The sequence below is a fragment of the Gymnogyps californianus genome, chromosome 21 (assembly GCF_018139145.2).
Source record: "Gymnogyps californianus isolate 813 chromosome 21, ASM1813914v2, whole genome shotgun sequence".
Classification (NCBI taxonomy): domain Eukaryota; kingdom Metazoa; phylum Chordata; class Aves; order Accipitriformes; family Cathartidae; genus Gymnogyps; species Gymnogyps californianus.
The window spans coordinates 8581045-8601090 of NC_059491.1; the positions used below are offsets into that span (position 1 = coordinate 8581045).

A 20046-nucleotide genomic window follows, 5' to 3' on the forward strand; every position below is an offset into this window, starting at 1 on the left:
AGGGCACCAGTACGCCCAGTTTGTCGCCTTTTCTCCCCCCCCCCCCCCCCCCGTGCTGGCCGCGGGGGGAGGGTGGAGGAAGGGGAGGAGGAGGAGGAGGCGAAGGCCGGGTGCGGGGGGGATTTAAGGGCTCGCTGCCCCCCGGCCCGGCCTCCTCCCGCCGCCCAGGAGGGACGTGGGTGTCGGGACCCAAGTTTGTGCGGGTACGTGTGCCCCCCCCCCGGCGGTAAGGACCCCCCCCCGGGGCCACCGCTGCCACCCCCGAGGGAACGGGGGGGTCCCTGGGGAGCGGGGGGTGCGGGGAGGGGGATGGGGATGGGGGGGGGGCGATAGGGGGAGGGTGCGATGAGGACGCAGGGGTGTGATGGGGACATGAGTGTGTAAGAGGGACCCGGGGGGTGCGATGGGGACCCGGGGGTGTGATGGGCTTGCGATGGGGACATGGGTGTGCAACAGGGACACAGGTGTGTGATGGGGACACAGGCGTGTGGCGGGGACACAAGAGTGCAATAGGGAGTTGGGTGTGCAACGGGGACATGAGCATGCAACAGGGACACGGGTGTGCAAAGGGGACACAGGCATGTGATGGGGACGTGGGTGCGCAACGGGGACATGGGTGTGCAACAGGGACACGGGTATGTGATGGGACATGGGTGTGCAACAGGGACATGGGTGTGCAACGGGGACATGGGCATGTGATGGGGACGTGGGTGCGCAATGGGGACATGGGTGTGCAACAGGGACACGGGTATGTGATGAGGAGACAGGCGTGTAACAGGGGTATGGGTGTGCAATGGGGACACGGACACGCGACGGGACATGGGTGTGCATCAGGGACACGGGTGTGCAACAGGGACATGGGCATGTGATGGGGACACGGGTGTGCAAAGGGGACACAGGCGTGTGATGGGACGTGGGTGTGCAACAGGGACATGGGTGTGCAACAGGGACACGGGCATGTGATGGGACATGGGTGTGCAACGGGGACATGGGCATGTGATGGGACATGGGTGTGCAACAGGGACATGGGTGTGCAATGGGGACATGGGCATGTGATGGGGACACAGGTGTGCAACGGGGACACGAGGGTGCAACAGGGACACGGGTATGTGATGGGGAGACAGGCGTGCAACAGGGACACGGGTATGTGTCAGGGACACGGGTGTGCAATGAGGACATGGGCATGTGGTGGGGACACAGACGTGGGACAGGGACACAGACATACAGCAAGGACACGGGCATGTGGTGGGGACACGGGCATGTGGTGGGGACACAGGTGTGCAACAGGGACACAGACGTGCAATGGGGACACGGATACGCGACGGGGACACAGGCTGGGGACGGGGACAGGGGTGTGTGACGGGGACACGGGCATGTGATGGGACATGGGTGTGCACCAGGGACATGGGCATGTGATGGGGACACGGGTGTGCAACGGGGACATGGGCATGTGATGGGGACACGGGTGTGCAACGGGGACATGGGCATGTGGTGGAGACACAGACGTGGGACGGGGACACAGACATACAGCAAGGACTTGTGATGGGGACACGGGCATGTGGTGGGGACAGGGGTGTGCGACGGGGACACGGAGGTGCAGTGGGGACACGGGCACGCAGTGGCGACGTGGACGTGGGATGGGGACGTGGGTGCGCGGTGGGGATGCGGATGTGCAACGGGGACACGGGCATGAGATGGGGACACGGGCATGAGATAGGGACACAGACGTGACGGGGACGTGCAACAGGCACACGGGCAGAGGATGGGGACACAGACATGGGATGGGGACACGCATGTGATGGGACACGGGTGTGCAACAGGGACACGGCCATACGATGGGGACAGGGACATGCTATAGGGACACGGCCATGCGATGGGGACCCCGATGTGCAATGGGGACCCAGCCGTGATGGGGACACAGCCATGCCATAGGGATGGGGCCACGCCACGGGGACGCACGCCACGCCATGCCACGTGCACGTGGGGGGCCGTGCCACCGTCCCCCAGCCCCGGGTTGGTGCCAGCGAGGTGACGCCCTATGGGACCGCTGGCAGGGTGGTGGGGGGGGGAGCTGGCATGTCCCCAGGGGGTCACATTGGTGACCGGGCAGGGAGGAGCCATCTCCCTCCCGTCCTCGCTTGGCCGAGCCGCAGGGCAAAGGTCTCAGTGGGGAAACTGAGGCACGGGGCGGGTGCTCCCCCCCCCCCCCCCAGCTCTCTCTCCTATCCAGCACCCGCTCAGCGCCGCAGGATGAAGGCTCTCCTCCTCATCCTCCTCGCCCAGCTCTGCTCGCCATCGCTGGTCCCCGGTAGGTGAGGTTTGAGGGGGGGTGGGAGGGGGTGGCAGCACCCCAAAAGTGGGTGCTGTTGGGTGCTATGGAGCCTGGTTTCCCCGGCAGAGAGGGAGAAGGACCCCGAGTACTGGCGGGGGCAGGCGCAGGAGACCCTGCGGGCCGCCCTGCGGCTCCAGCGCCTCAACCAGAACGTGGCCAAGAACCTCATCCTCTTCCTGGGTGACGGTGAGATGGGGGCACCCACCCCAGGGTGGGGGGCGAGGAGGAGTGGGGGCTGCAGGGGATGGGTGCCGTGATGAAGCGGGTGCCGTGATAAATTGGGTGTATTAAAGTGGGTGCTGGGATAAAGCGGGTTTGCAATAAACTGGGTGCTGGGATAAAGTGGGTGCTGGGATAAAGCGGGTTTGCAATAAACTGGGTGCTGGGATAAAGCTGGGTGCTGGGATAAAGCGGGTTTGCAATAAACTGGGTGCTGGGATAAAGTGGGTGCTGGGATAAAGTGGGTTTGCAATAAACTGGGTGCTGGGATAAAGCTGGGTGCTGGGATAAAGTGGGTTTGCAATGAAGTGGGTGCTGGGATAAACTGGGTGCTGGGATAAAGTGGGTTTGCAATAAAGTGGGTGCTGGGATAAACTGGGTGCTGGGATAAAGTGGGTTTGCAATAAAGTGGGTGCTGGGATAAACTGGGTGCTGGGATAAAGTGGGTTTGCAATAAACTGGGTGCTGGGATAAAGTGGGTTTGCAATAAAGTGGGTGCTGGGATAAACTGGGTGCTGGGATAAATTGGATTTGCAAAAAACCGGGTGCTGCAATAAACCGGGTTTGCGATAAACTGGGTGCTGGGATAAACTGGGTGCTGGGATAAATTGGATTAGCGAAAAATTGGGTGCCGCAATTAACTGGGTTTGCGATGAACTGGGTGCTGCGATGAATTGGGTGTGCAATAAACCGGGTGCTGCGGTAAACTAGGTGCTGCGATAAACCGGGGCTGCGATAAATTGGTGCTGCGATAAATTGGGTTTGCGATAAATCGGGTGCTGGGATAAACTGGGCGCCCGCCGGCGTTGCGCGGCACCCGTGCGGCGAGCTGGCCCGTCCTCGGCGGCGAGCTGACGGGTGCCCTGGCAGGCATGGGCGTCTCCACCGTCACGGCCGCCCGCATCCTCAAAGGGCAGCTGCAAAACCGCAAGGGCGAGGAGAGCCTGCTGGAGATGGACAAGTTCCCCTACGTCGCCTTGGCCAAGGTGAGCCCCCCGAGACACCCACGGGGGGACGCGACACCCACCGCAAGGTCACGGGCGGGCGACCGGCATCGACCGGGAGCCGAAATTAGGTCAGGGGCGGGAGAAGGGAGCTGGCTTTGGTGGCTGCTCGCCGTGCCAGGGTCCGGCCCGTGGGAACGGGGAGCGAGGAGGGGGGGGGGCCGGGATGAGGCTGCCCGGCCGTGGGAAGCTGCGGGACACCCCCCCCCCCCCCCCCCCGGCTTCTCCTGGGGTCATTTTGCTGAACAAAAGGCTTTTTTTTTATTATTAAATTGGAAATCCCAGCCGCTCCCCGCTGTCTCTCTTCGCCCCGCGGGGGATGCTCGTGGTGGCGGCTTCTCTTTCCCTGCCTAAAAAACGGGCTGAAAAAAGGCTAAAAGCATCAAAATGCAGCGAGGGGATGATGTGCAACCACGCTGGGGGGAAGCAAGGGGGCAAAATGAGGGGGCAAGGGGCAAAAGGAGGGGGGTGCGCGGGCGGGATGGGGGTCTGGTGCGGCCAAACAGCGTGGGGAGGGGAAGCGCCAGGGTGGGGATGATGATGATGAAGCCCCAGGGTGGTGGTGATGGTCATGGTGGTGGTGATCATGGTGATGGTCATGGTGGTGGTGACGGTGATGGTGGTGATTTATTTATCTCTCTCTCCCCCCCCCAGACCTACAACACCAACGCACAAGTGCCCGACAGCGCCGGCACGGCCACCGCCTACCTCTGCGGCGTCAAAGCCAACGAGGGGACGGTGGGCGTCAGCGCCGGCGTCACCCGTGACCGCTGCAACACCACCAAGGGCCAAGAGGTGACCTCCATCCTCCGCTGGGCCAAAGATGGAGGTGAGGAGCTGGTGGGTGCTTTTGGAGGCCGGGGGGAGATGGTGGTGGGTGGTAAAGCGGTGGGGTTTTGGGGGTGTTGCCACCGTTGTCCCCTGAATTCGTGGCGCAGGCAAGGCGGTGGGCATCGTCACCACCACGCGGGTGACCCACGCGACGCCCAGCGCCGCCTACGCCCATTCCGCCAACCGCGACTGGTACTCGGATGGAGAGATGCCGCCGGACGCGCTGGAGGGTGGCTGCAAGGACATCGCCCGGCAGCTGGTGGAGAACATCCCCGACATCGAGGTAGGGATGGGGACGGGGCCACTAGGGATGTGGGCTGGAGCCACCCAGGGATGGGGCCACCAGGGATACGGGCCGGAGCCAGCTGGGGATGGGAACAGGACCGCCCAGGGGTGCGCGTTGGAGCCACCCAGGGATGGGGACGGGGCTATGGGTAGATGTGGGACAGGAGCACCAATGGGTGAGGGGCTGGGACCCCAGGAGAGGGGCTGGAACCACCAGTGGGTGGAGCGGACCCCAGGAGATGTTGGGCTGGAACCACCAGTGGGTGAAGAGCCAGGACCCCCAGGAGATGTTGGGCAGGGACCACCAAAGGGTGCAGGGCCAGGACGGTGAGTGGGTGCAAGGCTAGGACCACCCCAGTAGATGTAAGGCTGAGACCACCCATGGGTGCAGCACCAGGATTGTGGGTAGATATGGGGCCAGGACCACCACGGGTGCAGGGTTGGGACCCCCTGAAGATGTTGGACCAGGACCACCCATGGGTGCAGAGCCAGAACCCCTAATAGATATGGGACTAGGACCACCCATGGGTGCAGAACCAGAACCCCTAGCAGATGTGGGACCAGGACCACCCATGGGTGCAGAGCCAGAACCCCCACAGATATGGACCAGGACCACCCATGGGTGCAGAGCCAGAACCCCAACAGATATGGGACCAGGACCACCCACGGGTGCAGAGCCAGAACCCCAACAGATATGGGACCAGGACCACCCATGGGTGCAGAACCAGAACCCCTAGCAGATATGGGACCAGGACCACCCATGGGTGCAGAACCAGAACCCCTAGCAGATGTGGGACCAGGACCACTCATGGGTGCAGAACCAGGACCACCCATGGGTGCAGAGCCAGAACCCCAACAGATATGGGACCAGGACCACCCATGGGTGCAGAGCCAGAACCCCTAGCAGATGTGGGACCAGGACCACCCATGGGTGCAGAACCAGAACCCCAACAGATATGGGACCAGGACCACCCATGGGTGCAGAACCAGAACCCCAACAGATATGGGACCAGGACCACCCATGGGTGGGTTCCCAGGACTCTTGGGTGGATACAGGACCAGGCCCACTGACGGACGCACCACCAGGACCCCCATCAGACGAACACGTATAGGACCAGACCCCCAAATCCCGCTTAACCCCCCGCCCTCCACAGCAGCCCCCTCCTTTCGCATACTTCCCGTCCCCAAACCCCTCCATTTTCCCCCCGATTCTGCCCCTCGCTGCGGATTTACGCAGAAATTCAGCCCTGTAAATAAATACTCTTCTGTCCTTCAAAATAGCCCCAAAGCAAAACATTTCAGCCTGTTATTTAGCTCTTTAATAGCCTCTTCTTCTGTTTTTTTTCCCTTTAATATAATTTTAACTCTGTCCCAGGCTGGAAATAATTATATAGCGGGGAAAAGACTTTTTTTTTTTTTTTCTTTCTTTCTTTTTTTTTTTTTTCGCTTAATAATTTTGGCGGCGGTGTTTTGCAGCTTTATAATTCACCTTCTGCGCGGAGAAACGGGGCGGGGGGAATTTAAAAAAAAATTAAAAAAAAAAAAAAAAATCTCTGCTCGGTTATAAATAACAGAGGCCAAATAAATCGGGCTCCAAAGCAAACAGCGAGAGCTGCGGGATGGGGCTCCGTCCCGGCGGGTTCATGTGGGGACCCCGACGTGGAGGCCACAGATTGAGGGGGGGGGGGAATTTAAAAAGCCAAATTTGCTGCTGGAAATGGTTATTTTTGTCTTGGGTTTTTAATTAATAGGAAGAGATGCAGGGTTATTTTGAGCGAGGTGAAATTCCTCGGGTGTTTTCTCCTGCTTTTTTTTTTTTGTGTGTGCAACGCCAGGGTTTTCCTGGACATCCCGCTCCCGCCTCGTTGGGGTTTTCCCCCCGTTAAACCCAAATTGGGGGGGGGGGGGAATGAAAAATAATGAAAAATGATTTAAAAAAAAAAAAAAAGCTTCCCCCCCCTCTTTCGCAGGTGATCTTGGGCGGCGGGCGGAAATATATGTTCCCCAAAAACGCCAGCGACGTGGAGTATCCCCACGAGGACAAGCATCGGGGTACCCGCCTGGACCGCAGGGACCTCGTCCAGGCGTGGCACGACGCCAAGCCCCCCGGAAAGGTGACAGGGACTCTTTTTTTGGGGGGGGGACGGGGGACAGGGCTGGACACACACATCACCCCACTGTAACCTTGCGAAGCCGTTCCCGGGGTGGCGGTGGGGGAAATATTTGGGGAGAGGGGGTATAAAGCAGCCCTGGGAGGTGACAACCTGCCTGTCCTGTCCCCAGGTCGCCAAGTACGTGTGGCACCGGCGGGACCTGCTGGCGCTCAACCTCAGCCGCGTCGACTTCCTCCTGGGTGAGTCCCGGCACCCAAGGGTGCTCCGGCCTCAACTGGGTGCTTTGGAGACACCCTTGGCCCATCCCAGGGTGCTGGGGCAGCTGGATTGGCCAGTAACCCCCCCCCCCAAGGATGCTGCTACCCCAATGGGGATGCTGCTACCCCCCAAAGATGCTGGTACCCCCACCCTGGGATGCCGGTACCCCCCCAAAGATGCTGCGACCCCACCCTGGGGATGCTGGTACCCCCCCAAAGATGCTGGTACCCCCCCCGGGATGCTGCGACCCCACCCTGGGATGCTGGTACCCCCCCAAAGATGCTGCAACCCCACCCTGGGGATGCTGGTACCCCCCCAAAGATGCTGCGACCCCACCCTGGGGATGCTGGTACCCCCCCAAAGATGCTGCGACCCCACCCTGGGCATGCTGCTACCCTCCAAAGATGCTGGTACCCCCCCAAAGATGCTGCGACCCCACCCTGGGGATGCTGGTACCCCCCCAAAGATGCTGCGACCCCACCCTGGGGATGCTGCGTACCCCCCCGGGATGCTGCGACCCCACCCCGGGATGCTGCTAGCCCCCCAAAGATGCTGCTACCCCACCCTGGGGATGCTGGTACCCCCAAAGATGCTGTTACTCCAAGAGATGCTGCTACCCCCAAAGGGATGCTGTTACACCCCCAAGGATGCTGTTACACCCCCAAGGATGCTTCTACCCTGTCCTGGGGATGCGATTTTTTTTCATTTTTATTTTTATTTTTTTGGCCTGCGGTGCAATTCCCCAGCCCAGCTGGGCTGCAGGATTCAGCCGGGCCGGAGGAAGGAAGGGCTGGGAGCATTTCCCCCCCCTCACGGCTCCTATCTAATCGCCCGGGATCCGGTGCGGGTGAAATGCTTGAGCCGGAACAAGAAGCTGGCGGCGGTGCTGGATTTGGCCCCCCCCTTTTTTTTTTTTTTTTCTGGTGGGGAAAGGATGTCCCCAGCAGTGTCACTGTCCCCAGGCCTCTTCGAGCCAGGTGACATGGTGTACGAGCTGGACAGGAATAACGAGACGGATCCGTCCCTCACCGAGATGGTGGCTGTAGCCATCAGGATGCTCCAGAAAAATCCCCGGGGTTTTTTCCTCCTGGTTGAAGGTGGGGGGAAAAGGGGGGGGGGGTGGTTACGGGAGGCGCAAAGGGGGAGTGAAGGGGGTGATGGGGGACGCATGGGGGGGAAAGGAGGGTGCTGGGGGATGCAAAAAGGGGGGATAAAGAGGGTGATGGGGGTGCAAAGGGGGGGCTGCAAAGGGGGAAGGAGTAGGGGGATGGAAAGAGGGGGATAAGGGGATGCAAAAAGGGGGGGAGATAGAAAGGGCGATGGGATGCAAAAAGGGGGGGATAAAGGGGGCGATGGGATGCAAAAAGGGGGGATAAAGGGGGCGATGGGATGCAAAAAGGGGGGATAAAGGGGGAAGGAGTAGGGGGATGCAAAGAGGAGGATAAGGGGGCGATGGGATGCAAAAAGGGGGGGATAAGGGGGTGATGGGATGGAAAAAGGAGGGGATAAGGGGGGCGATGGGATGCAAAAAGGGAGGTGCAAAGGGGGAAAGAGTAGGGGGATGCAAAGGGGGGGACAAAGGGGGTGATGGGGCGATGCAAAGGGAGGGGGAAGGGGGGGTGACGGGGTGCACGGAGGGGATGCAAAGCAGGGAAGGGGAGGGCGACGGGGGACGTCAAGGGGGGACGGAAGCTGACGGGGGCCGCGGCGGGCGATGCCGGGGACCGCAGGGGGCCGCATCGACCACGGGCACCACGAGGGGAAGGCGAAGCAGGCGCTGCACGAGGCGGTGGAGCTGGACCGGGCCATCGGGCTGGCCGTCCGCCTCACCTCGCCCCAGGACACCCTCAGCGTCGTCACCGCCGACCACTCGCACGTCTTCACCTTCGGCGGCTACACCCCCCGGGGAACCCCATTTTCGGTGAGTCCCTGGCGGGCCACGGAGCAGGGGGGGGGGGGAACGACCGTGGGGACACTGTTGGGGACATCCCTGTCCTGCTGACGGTGCCACCGCCGTCCAGGTCTGGCCCCGATGCAGAGCGACGTGGACCGCAAACCCTTCACCTCCATCCTCTACGGCAACGGCCCCGGCTATAAAATCGTGGCGGGCGAGCGAGAAAACGTCTCCGCCGTGGATTTCGGTGAGCATATTTTGGGGCAAAACCCCCTTAAACCACAGCGCGGCTAAAATTTAGCGCTTTTTAAAAAAATTATTCTTATTTTTGACTTTTTTTTTTTTGTGCCCCAGCGCACGCCAACTACCAGGCGCAATCGGCCGTGCCGCTGCGCCAGGAGACCCACGGCGGCGAGGACGTGGCCGTTTTCGCCCGCGGCCCCATGGCCCACCTCCTCCACGGGGTCCACGAGCAAAATTACATCCCCCACGCCATGGCTTACGCCGCCTGCATCGGCTCCAACCGAGCCCACTGCAACGCCGCCGGCCGCCCCGCCGCCACCGTCCTCCTGCCCTTCCTCGCCCTCCTCTTCCTCCTCTGCTAAAGCGCCTCTTGCAAACCACGGAGGGGGATTTATTTTTAATTCCTCCCCCCCCACCCCCCCTTTTTTTTTTTTGTTTTTTTGTGGATAGCAGCGCCCAGAAAGAGGAGAGAAAAAGAAAGACTCAGCGGAGCAAAAGCAGCCGCCGGCGGTTTCGTGCTGGGAGCTGCCTCTGTAAATACACGGTTCCTTCCCCTATAATTAGCATCGTTGCCTGCCCTATCCCAAACCCACCGCGGGATTTGGGATAGGAGCCGGAGCCTCGGCGGATAAAACCCCCTCTTTGAACGAGACGCGATGGGGCTGGGTCCCAAAAATGCCTCCCGGTCCCTTGGCTGAGGACTGACCCCGGTGCCCAACTCATCACATGTGCGGGTACCCAGAAACCACACGAAGATGGGGGGGTGGTGGGGGGGGGAAATTAACTCACAGGGTTGATTTGTCCCCAAAACTTGTTGGGTTTTTTTTTTTTTTTTTGGCCTCCTGGATGATTTATTTTGCTTTAAAATCCTTCAGTTTAAGGCAATTTGCTGCCCAGGGAGAGATTCAGGGTGATGCGGGGGCTGGATACTGGAGGGAGAAGGGAGCGAAGGGGGATTTAAGGGGTGGTGGCTGCTGGGGCACGCCCCCTTCATTAGGGTGGGGTAATTAGGGAGGGTAATTAGGGGGTGGGGTAATTAGGAGAGGGGGCTTTTGCAGCTTGCAAGGGGTTGAAGGGGGGGGGGGGGATCAAGGCCTGCGGTAACACCGGAGAGGGGCCCTGGGCGTGCAAACGGTGCCTTGGGCGTGCAAACGTGGCCGTGCACGTGCAGATGTCGCCGTGCACGTGCAAACATCGCCGTGCACGTGCAAACGCTGCCCGAGCTGAGCAAATGCCGCCTCGCCCGTGCAAAAGTCGCTGCGGGCGTGCAAAACGCCACTGCGCACGTCCAAAAGCCACCGTGCAGCTGCGTACAGTGCCTTGCACGCGCAAATGCCACTGTGCACGTGCAGACGGCTCCTTGCACGCGCAGACGTCACCGTGCACGCGCAAACGCGGCCCTGCCTGCTCAAACGCCGCCGCGCGCGTGCAAAAGTCACCGTGCGTGTGCAAGCGTTGCCCTGCCTCCGCAAATACCGCTTTGCCCTGTGCAAATTCTGTGCACGAGCAGCCCTTTGCACACCCCAGCTGCATTGTGCATTTGCAGCAACCCCCCCACCCCCCCCGAGCACCCCCAAAACCCGACGGGGCCCCCCCCAATCCTGCCCACCCCCCCCCCCCTCCGCCTTTTATTTATTTACCAGCTTTATAAATAAATCTCTGCTCCGGTTTTTTTATTAACCGGCAAACTTTGGAGCGGGCGAAAGCGATGACCCGAGCGGCACGGGATTTCGGGGTGAGGGGGGGTGGCCCTGTGACACCCCCACTTTGCTCGGCGCCCTTTGCACCCGCGCTGGCATCGCCGGCATCGCCGGCATCCCCAACCGCGACTCAACCCCTGGCGCTGGGGCTTCCCAGAAACCAGGCGGTACCGAGCTATGTTTAACCGGTCCCGGGGTGCTTCGTGGTTTTTGGGGGTTCGGGGGGGGCAAGGAGGGGGGGGGAACCGCTTTTTCTTGGCCGGGGATTTGGCGTGAAGCCGGCGGCCGCCGGGGCTGCCGGCCAAATGCCGCTCCCGACGCCGGGTTGGCTGCCAGAGCTGAAAAAGAGGGGGTATTTTGGGGGGATGGGGTGGGGGCATCGCCTGCCATATTTTGGGGTACCCACAGCACCCCAAAAATAGGGAAAATCAAAGAAAGGCTTTGCTCAGCCTGGCTGCCGTGAAAGCCCCAAAATTTGGGTAAATGACCCCAAAAATGGGTGGATTTGGGGTGTTTTTAAGACCACGTGGAGCATCTGCCCCTGCTGATTCTTGGGGTTTTGGGGACCCGCGCCAGATATCGGGGACACCCCCCCCCCTCCAGCATCCCCTGGCTGTAGCGATAAATAAACCTTTATTTTATACAGGACTCACAGGAAACACAAACACGATTTGGGGGGGCTTGAAAAAATAATTCCCCCCCCCCCCCAAAAAATTCCAGCATCCGACACATTCCGGAGCTTTTTTCCCTTAAAATAAAAGGCGGGAGGGGCAGGGGGAGCCCCACTTTGGGTTTGCCTTGGATTTGAGCCCCCCCTTTTTTTTTTTTTAGGGAGGGGGTGATGCTTGGGTTGGACCCGCTCTTCATTTTGGGGGAGCCCCCCCTGTGTGGCATTGGGGTCACGGCGGGGGGGGGCATTCGTGGTCCATCACCCTCCCCCCCCCCCCAAGGGGTATTTGGGGTGACAGAGATTGTCTGGAGGGGGGGGGGGGACACACACACCTCCATTTTTGGGGGGTCCCCCCCCCAAATCCTGCACCGGGGACGATGGCTTCAGCTCCTGGCACGAGGGTGGCACATGGAGGGGGGGGGCGAAGCGGTGACACCCCCCACCCCCCCCCCCCGGGGATGGAGGGGGTGACTATGAGCCCTGTGCGGAGGGACATCAGTGGGTGCACCCCAATATAGGTGCCCCCATATTGGGGTGCACTGGGGAAGGGGGTTGGGGGCACAGCCTCACCAGATTAGGGGGGGGCCGCTCCAGCTGGATTTTGATCTCGGGGCAGGGGGGGTCAGAAAGGCGACAGCCTGGGGAAAAGGGGGGGGGCCATGAGCACCCCAGGGGGGGTCCCCCAGCCCCACAGCGGCCTGACACCCCGGTGATGGGCTACCTGGGGGGATACCGGGGGGTCATCCGGCCAGGGGGTGTCGGTGAAGGCGTCACGGTGGGTCCCCAAGGGCGAGCGGCTCTCCTAAGGGTGCAGAGGGGGGGGTGTCAAAGGGGTGGTGCCCCCCAGCACCCAGTGTCCCCCCCCACCCCGGTCCTTGGCACCCCGGTACCCTGCCCGGTTCGCTGGGCTCCTCGGTGGCGCTGCCGAAGCTGCTGGCGCTGGAAGAGGAGCAGGAGAAATCCGGCGGCTCCGGCTTCTCGGCCCTGCCGAGGGACAGTCCCCGGAGCCGGGGACAGGCTGGCACCGTGCCGGGCGGCCGCCGCCATGGCCCGCCGCGACGCCGCGTTGTCCCCGGGACACCCCGTCCCCACGCCATCCCTGCGCCACCCCGTCCCCGTGCCCTCCGGTCCCCGTGTCACCCCGTCCCCACGTCGCCCTGTCCCTGTGCCGCCCCGTCCCAGTGCCACCCCTCCCAGTCCCCCCGTCCCAGTGTCACCCCATTCGCGTGCTGCCCCATCCCAGTGCTCTCGGTCCCTGTGTCACCTCATCCTGGTGCCACCCTGTCCTGGTGCCACCCTGGCCCATTGCATTCCTGTGCTGCCCCATCCCAGTGCCCTCCAGTCCCCACGTCACCCCAGTGTCACCCTGTCCCCTTGCCACCCCATCCCAGTGCCAGCTCATCTTGGTGTCACCCCATCCCACTGCATCCCTGTGCCACCCCATCCCGTGTGCTATCCCATCCCAGTGCCCTCCAGTCCCCGTGTCACCCCGATGTCACCTTGTCCTCGTGTCACCCCATCCATGGTGCCACCCCATCCCAGTGCCACCCATCCCGTGCCCCCTTGCTGCATCATCCCAGTGCCACCCTGTCCCCATGTCACCCCATCCCAGTGCCACCCCATCCCAGTGCCACCCTGTCCCCTTGCTGCATCATCCCAGTGCCCTCCAGTCCCCACGTCACCCCATCCCAGTGCCACCCCATCCCAGTGCCACCCTGTCCCCTTGCCGCATCATCCCAGTGCCCTCCAGTCCCCATGTCACCCCATCCCAGTGCCACCCTGTCCCCTTGCCGCATCATCCCAGTGCCCTCCAGTCCCCATGTCACCCCATCCCAGTGCCACCCTGTCCCCTTGCCGCATCATCCCAGTGCCCTCCAGTCCCCATGTCACCCCATCCCAGTGCCACCCTGTCCCAGTGACACCCCATCCCCGTGCCCCCCGCCCCCCCCGTCCCGGTGCCGGGTGCGGGACCTGTCGGGGTGCCGGCGGCTCTCAGGGGAGCTGTGTGTGGAGCAGGCGCCCTCGGGGGCACCGGGGACGGCGGCGGGGCCGTCCCTGCGGGGAGGCGGCGGGCAGTGAGGTGACACCGGGAGGGGACACCGGAGGGTGTCAGCCCCGTGTCCCCGGTACCGGCGCTCACCTGCCGGCCGGCGCCTCCTGGATGCTCTCGATACCGATGGCGCTGGAGCGGCGGGAGCCGAGCGGGCCGGGCCGCCGCCGCGACGGGCTCTTCCCGGGCACCAGCAGCGCCTGCGGGTCGCCGTTAACCGGGGACCGGGAGGGGAGGAACACCGGGGAGGGGGGGGGGACACACACCGGGGGGGGACGACGGTCCGTGCCGTGGGTACCCACCTCTTCCACCGAGCCCAGCCCGATGGCGCTGCCGCGGCGTCCCCGCCGGCTCCCGGGCACCAGCAGCGACTGGGGGCGGCACCGCGTCACCCGCCCCGGGGGGCACCGGGGCACCGGGAGGGGCGGGGCCAGCGGGAGGGGCGGGGCCGCGCAGGTGAAGGGGGCTGCGGGGAGGGGCGGGGCCGACGGGGGTGGGTGGGAGGGGCTCGCGCGAAGGGGCGGGCGGTGGGCCTGAAGGGGCGGGGCTTAAGAGTGGGGCGGGGCTTACGCGCACGAGCGAGGCGGGGGGGCTACCTTGGGGTGGGGGCTTGGGGGGGGGAAAGGGGGCGCGGCCTTGCGAGGGCGGGACGGCCCTCTTCCCCAGAGGGGGCGTGGCCTCCCGGAGGCGGGCGTGTCCTCAGCCAGGCGCCGGCCGGCCGGCTAGCTGGGCGGTGGGCGTGGCCAGCGCGGTGGGGGCGTGTCCCGGGGGCGGGGCACTCACGCAGGCGGCCCCCGGGGCGCCGTCGGGGGGTCCGGCGGCGGTGACGGCGGCGGCGTTGGCGGCGTTGGGGGGGGGCGTTGGGGGGGCCCGGCGGGGTCCCAGCCCCACGGCCTCCAGGGATGGGCTGCGACCCCGCAGCGCCCGCTGCAAGGCCCCCGCGCCCCGTCAGCAGCGCCCGGTACCGCCGGGCGCCCCCGCCCCGGTTTTGGGGGGGGGGGGGACGACGACACACGACCCCCCCCCCCCGTGCCCCACCTTGAAGGACTCGAAGAAACCCGGGGCGGCGGCGCCGTTGTCGGGGCGGTCGTCGTCGGGGCCCAGCCCCAGCATGGCCTGGCTGCGGGCCTGCAGCTCCTCGTGCAGCGTCTCCAGCAGCGCCGCCCGCGTCCGCTCCTGCGCACCCCCACCGCTGCCGGCGGCTCCGCGACACCCCACGCGCGACCGCCCACGCGACCCCCCCCCCCTCCACCCACGCACCCAGCCGCCCGACCACCCACGCTGCCGGGGACCCGCAGCACCCGCCGCCCACCCATGCACGGCCCCCGCGGCCGCCGCGCCACGCACGGCACCCACAGCAGGCATGGCACCCACGTGCACAGCACCCGGTGTATGTGGCACCCACACGCACAGCACCCGCAGCAGGCATGCCTCCCCCCGCCCCCATGCACGGCACCCACATCGTGCACAGCACCCAGTGTGCACAGCACCCAGTGTACACAGCACCCACCCACACGGCACCCACAGCAGGCATGGCACCCACACACACACGCCACTGTTGCAGGCACGGCCCCCCCGTGCACAGCAGCACCCAGTGTACATAGCACCCACACACAGAACACCCAGTGTATGTGGCACCCACGTACACTGCAGGCATGGCACCCACATCATGCACAGCACCCACATCATGAATAGCACCCAGTGTACGCGGCACCCACATGCACAGCATCACTGCAGGCACTGCACCCACATCATGCACAGCACCCAGTGTACGTGGCACCCACAGGCACAGCCTCCACATTGTTCACAGCACCCACATGTACAGTCCCACTGCATGCGCAGCACCCATGGCATGCACGGCACCCACTTATGGGCACAGCACCCACTGCAGACATGGGCCCCACAGCATGCACAGCCCCACTGCAGGCACAGCACCCACATCCACAGCACCCACAGCCCCGTTGCAGGCACAGCACCCACGTTGTGCCCGGCACCCACATGCCCCACAGTATGCACAGCCCCGTTGCAGGCACAGCACCCACATGCACAGCACCCATACACACAGCACCCACATGCACAGCACCCACAGCCCCACCGCGTGCGCAGCACCCACCTTGTGCACAGCACCCACCTTGTGCCCAGCACCCACGTGCCCCATGGCATGCCCAGCCCCCTTGCAGGCGCACCCCCCCCAGATACCCAGCACCCTCAGCACTCCCATGCTTAGCACCCAGCACCCACATTTGCACCCACCTCCAGCTTGGCGAACTTCTCGGCCTTGTAGCAGGCGTACTCGGCGTTGATGAGCTTCGTCAGCAGGAACTCCTGGAACTCGGGGCCCTGCGGGGGCGAGGGGCGGCCCTCGGTGGGTGCCACCCAGGGAACATCCCCCCTAACAGCACCCATGGGTGCTCACCTTCCTGAAGACAGCGGGGTCGGGCAGCGGCGGGCCGAAGAAGGGCACGTCGTCACGGGCGGTGACGGAGACCTGCGGCGGGTGGGCAAGGTAGGGGGGAGAGGGAGGGTGATGGAGCCCCCCGTTGCCCCCAGCACCCTATGGGGATGGGGAAACTGAGGCAGGGGGTGGCACCTTGTAGAGGGTCCCCTGGGAGCCGCCCTGCTCCAGCTGCACCACCACGAAGGCGTGGAGGAAGTTGGAGGCGATCATGTCGGGGACAAAGGGGGTGTTCTCGTCCTGGAAGACGATGGCCACGATGTCATTGCCGATGTGACGCTTCCGCTGCAGCTGCGGGGACACGGGGGACAGGGGGGACACACGGGGGACAGGGAGGGACATGGGGGACAGGGGGTCGGTCACACCAGGAAGGCCAAATGGAATGGCAGACGCTATGCCCCATAGGTGTTCCCCAGCACCCATGGGTGCTCTTGGAGCTTTTGCAACCCCTAGACACCCCTCAGCACCCATGGGGTGTGCTGCTAGCCTTGTGCCCCATAGGTGTTCCCCAGCACCCATGGGTGCCCTTGGAGCTTTTGCACCCCTAGACACCCCTCAGCACCCATGGGGTGTGCTGCTAGCCTTTGTGCCCCATAGATGACCCCCAGCACCCATGGGTGCCCTTGAGCTTTTGCAACCCTAGACACCCCTCAGCACCCATGGGTGTGCTGCTAGCCTTTGTGCCCCATAGATGACCCCCAGCACCCAGGGTGCCCCTGGAGGTTTTGCATCCCATAGACACTCCTCCAGCACCCATGGGTGCTCTGCCAGCCCCTGGCATCCCATAGATGCCCCCAGCACCCATGGGTGCCCGTGGAGCTCTTGCAACCCATAGACACCCCCCAGCACCCATGGGGTGTGCTGCTAGCCTTTGTGCCCCATAGATGCCCAGTAGCACCCAGGGGTGCCCAACCAGCCCCTGTGCCCTATAGATGCCCCCCAGCACCTCGCTGTGCCCCTGGTTCTTTTGCATCCCATAGACACCCCCCAGCACCCATGGGTGCTCTGCCAGCCCCCTGCATCCCATAGACGCCCCCCCAGCACCCATGGGTGTGCTGCTAGCCCTTGTGTCCCACAGATGTTCCCCAGCACCCACGGGTGCCTCTGGAGTTTTTGCATCCCATAGACACTCCCCAGCACCCACGGGTGCCTCTGGAGCTTTTGCATCCCATAGACACCCCCCAGCACCCATGGGTGCTCTGCAGCCTCTGCATCCCATAGACACCCCCCAGCACCCATGGGTGCGCTAGCCCTGTGTCCCACAGATGTCTCCAGCACCCATGGGTGCCTCTGGAGCTTTTGCATCCCATAGACACCTCCCCAGCACCCATGGGTGCCCCAGGAGCCCCTGCACCCCACGACACCCCCAAAGCACCCATAGGTGCCCCACCAGCCTTTCCACCCCATGGGGGTGCCCCAGGACTCCCTACACCCTCATCTTCCCCAAGCACCCATGTGTTCCCCCTAACCTTTGCCTCCCCACCTTCCTCTATCCCCCCCCCCCCCCCCAGCACCCATGGGTGCCCTACCTGCTGGGCGTCCCCCTCGGTGTAGGGCAGCTTGGTGGAGACGTGGAACATGATCTCCTTGTCGCGGAAGTGGCAGTAGACCGACTCGCTGCCCGTCTGCCCGTGGGTCACGTCCAGCCCCCCCGAAACCTGGGTGGGTGGGTGGGGACAGACACCCTGAACCTGGGGTCTATGGGTGCCCCCCACCCAGCACCCCATCACGCACCCCTTGAAGTCCCGCAGCTGCACCCGTTGACCCAGGACGTCGAGGAATTCGGCGAACGCCGGGCTCTCCTCCGTGGTGCCGAAAAGCTCCTCCTCGGAGGTCTGCGGTGGGGTGGGGATGGGTGCCAGCACCCACCCGGGACCCCCCCCCCACCCTAACCCCCACCCACCCCACCCCGTACCTGCCCCAGTTTTTGGTAGATGACCCCAAATTTGAAGTGGTTGCTGAGCACGTGCTCGTCGAAGGCGAGGATGAGGCGGGACGCCTGTGGGGTCGGGTGGGGGCGGAGGTTGGGTGGGGGGCACCCTGGGGTGCTCCCCACCCATGGGTGCCCCCCGCACCCCGTTCACCTTGGGGTAGAGCACAGGGTAGAAGCGATCCACATTGATGTCCTCGCACACCAGCTGCGGGAGGGATGGGTGATGCGATGGGTGGCCCAGGGTGGGGGAGCACCCATGGGTGCTGCCGGAACTGTTGCACCCACCTTGGCCATCTGCACCACGTTGGGGAACTCGGCCAGGCAGGAGATGGGCACCACGTCATGCAGGGTGCGGGCGCGGGTGCTGCGGGGTGAGGCGGTGGGGGTTAGGGTGGCCCCCTATTCCCAGCCAGCACCCATGGGTGCTCCCTGGCACCCTGCTCACCGCAGCAGCAGGTGGAGGTGCTCCTGCTCGTCGTACTTGAGGGAGAAGACGAGGTGGCCCAGCGCCGGGTCCAGGGAGTAGTAGTTGAAGTGCTCCTGCGGGGAGGGGGCCAAGCACCCATGACTGCGCCAATGGGTGCTCACGCTGGCCGGCACCCATGCCATGGGGCACCCATGCCCATGAGCACCAATATCCATGAGCACCCATGCTTATGGGGCACCCATGCCCATGGGCCACCTATCCTACAGATACTTGTAGGTTCCCCATGCCCATGGACGCCCATGTCTACAAGCACCCATGCCATGGGGCATCCAGGTCCCTGAGCACCCATAGCCCTGAGCACCCATCCTCATGGGGCACCCACCCCCATGGGGCACCCATACTCACAGATACTACCACCTACGGAGCACCTACACTCACGGGCTCACATGCAATGAGCCACCCATACCCATGAACACCCATGCCATGGGGCACCCAAGTTCCTGAGCACCCATACCCACGGGCACCCATACTTATGGAGCCCCCATGCCCAGGCACACCCATGCCCATGGGGCACCCATGTCCCTGAGTACCCATGCCACAGGGCACCCATGTCCATGAGCACACATACACACAAGCACCCATGCCATGGGGCACCCAGGTCCATGAGCACCCATACCCATGGGGCTCCCATGCCCATAGATACCCACACCCATGCATCACCCACGTCCATGAGCACCCATGCCATGGGGCACCCAGGTCCATGAGCACCCATACCCATGGGGCTCCCATGCTCATAGATACCCACACCCACATCCATGAGCACCCATATGCGTGAGCACCCATGCCATGGGGCACCCATGTCCATTAGCACCCATATGCACGAGCACCCATGCTTATGAGGTCTCCATGCCCATACCCATGCCGACCCATAGCCATGGGGAACCCACCCAACCCCAAGCACCCATGCCTGGAGCACCCATGGGGCCTCACCTTGCCCAAGAAGTGCTTGCGGTAGATCTTGGCCGTGTGGTTGCCCTCAAGCCTTGCCCGGGTGCTGGGTGCTGGGGTGGGGGGGGACTCGGGTGCCCCGCTCAGCTGGTGGTTGGTGCCCTCGATCCAGTAACCCCCAAACTGCGGCAGGAGGATGAGGGGGAACGGCCCCTCCCGGCCCAGCACCTGCACCCACAGCCGAGTGGGTGCTCCGGCCACCCACCCATCAACCAACCCACCCACCCACCCAGCCGCTCGCCTGCCCTTGCACCCATCTCTGGAGGGGAGCGGGTGCTCTACCTCGTGCACGCTGGGGTAGGGGATGTAGTCCTCCTCCGTCTGCAAGACAACGGGGTGGGTGAAGGCCATGCTAGCACCCATGGGTGCTGGGGTGAGTGAAGGCCATGCTGGCACCCATGGGTGCTGGTTGGGTGCCCCCACCCCAGCGACACCTACCTTGAGCGGTGGGGGGACGGCGTGGCGCTGCTGGGCCATCCTGCTGGCCTGCGGGAGATGGGGGCTGTGGGTGCCCATCGCCCCGCCTTGGGATGGGCACCCTTGGGTGGGGAGCACCCATGGGAGCTTACCTCGGGGTGGAGTGGCCGAGGGGGTGGCGGTGACGGCTGGAGATCCGTCTAGGT

The 20046-nt window shown here is 63.9% G+C and overlaps 2 protein-coding genes across 2 annotated transcripts; one reads left to right on the forward strand and one right to left on the reverse strand.

The window, feature by feature from the left end:
- Nucleotides 1–2238: 2238 nt before the first annotated feature.
- Nucleotides 2239–9556, forward strand: ALPL (alkaline phosphatase, biomineralization associated). Its single transcript, XM_050909501.1, has 11 exons — nt 2239–2308; nt 2399–2518; nt 3422–3537; nt 4210–4384; nt 4494–4669; nt 6642–6785; nt 6955–7024; nt 8006–8140; nt 8774–8968; nt 9065–9184; nt 9292–9556. Exons 1-11 carry the CDS (start codon nt 2251–2253, stop codon nt 9540–9542), a joined length of 1560 nt encoding a protein of 519 aa, XP_050765458.1. The 5' UTR covers nt 2239–2250; the 3' UTR covers nt 9543–9556.
- A 500-nt stretch (nt 9557–10056) lies between these two features.
- Nucleotides 10057–19900, reverse strand: RAP1GAP (RAP1 GTPase activating protein). The gene is given in 18 exon segments (XM_050909672.1): nt 10057–10109; nt 12243–12352; nt 13522–13605; nt 13691–13800; nt 13903–13971; nt 14639–14776; nt 15854–15940; nt 16017–16088; nt 16191–16346; nt 17585–17713; nt 17786–17890; nt 17971–18054; nt 18140–18193; nt 18274–18352; nt 18434–18528; nt 19406–19591; nt 19706–19744; nt 19862–19900. Coding segments are annotated over 18 exon segments (1689 nt in total).
- Nucleotides 19901–20046: the final 146 nt, after the last annotated feature.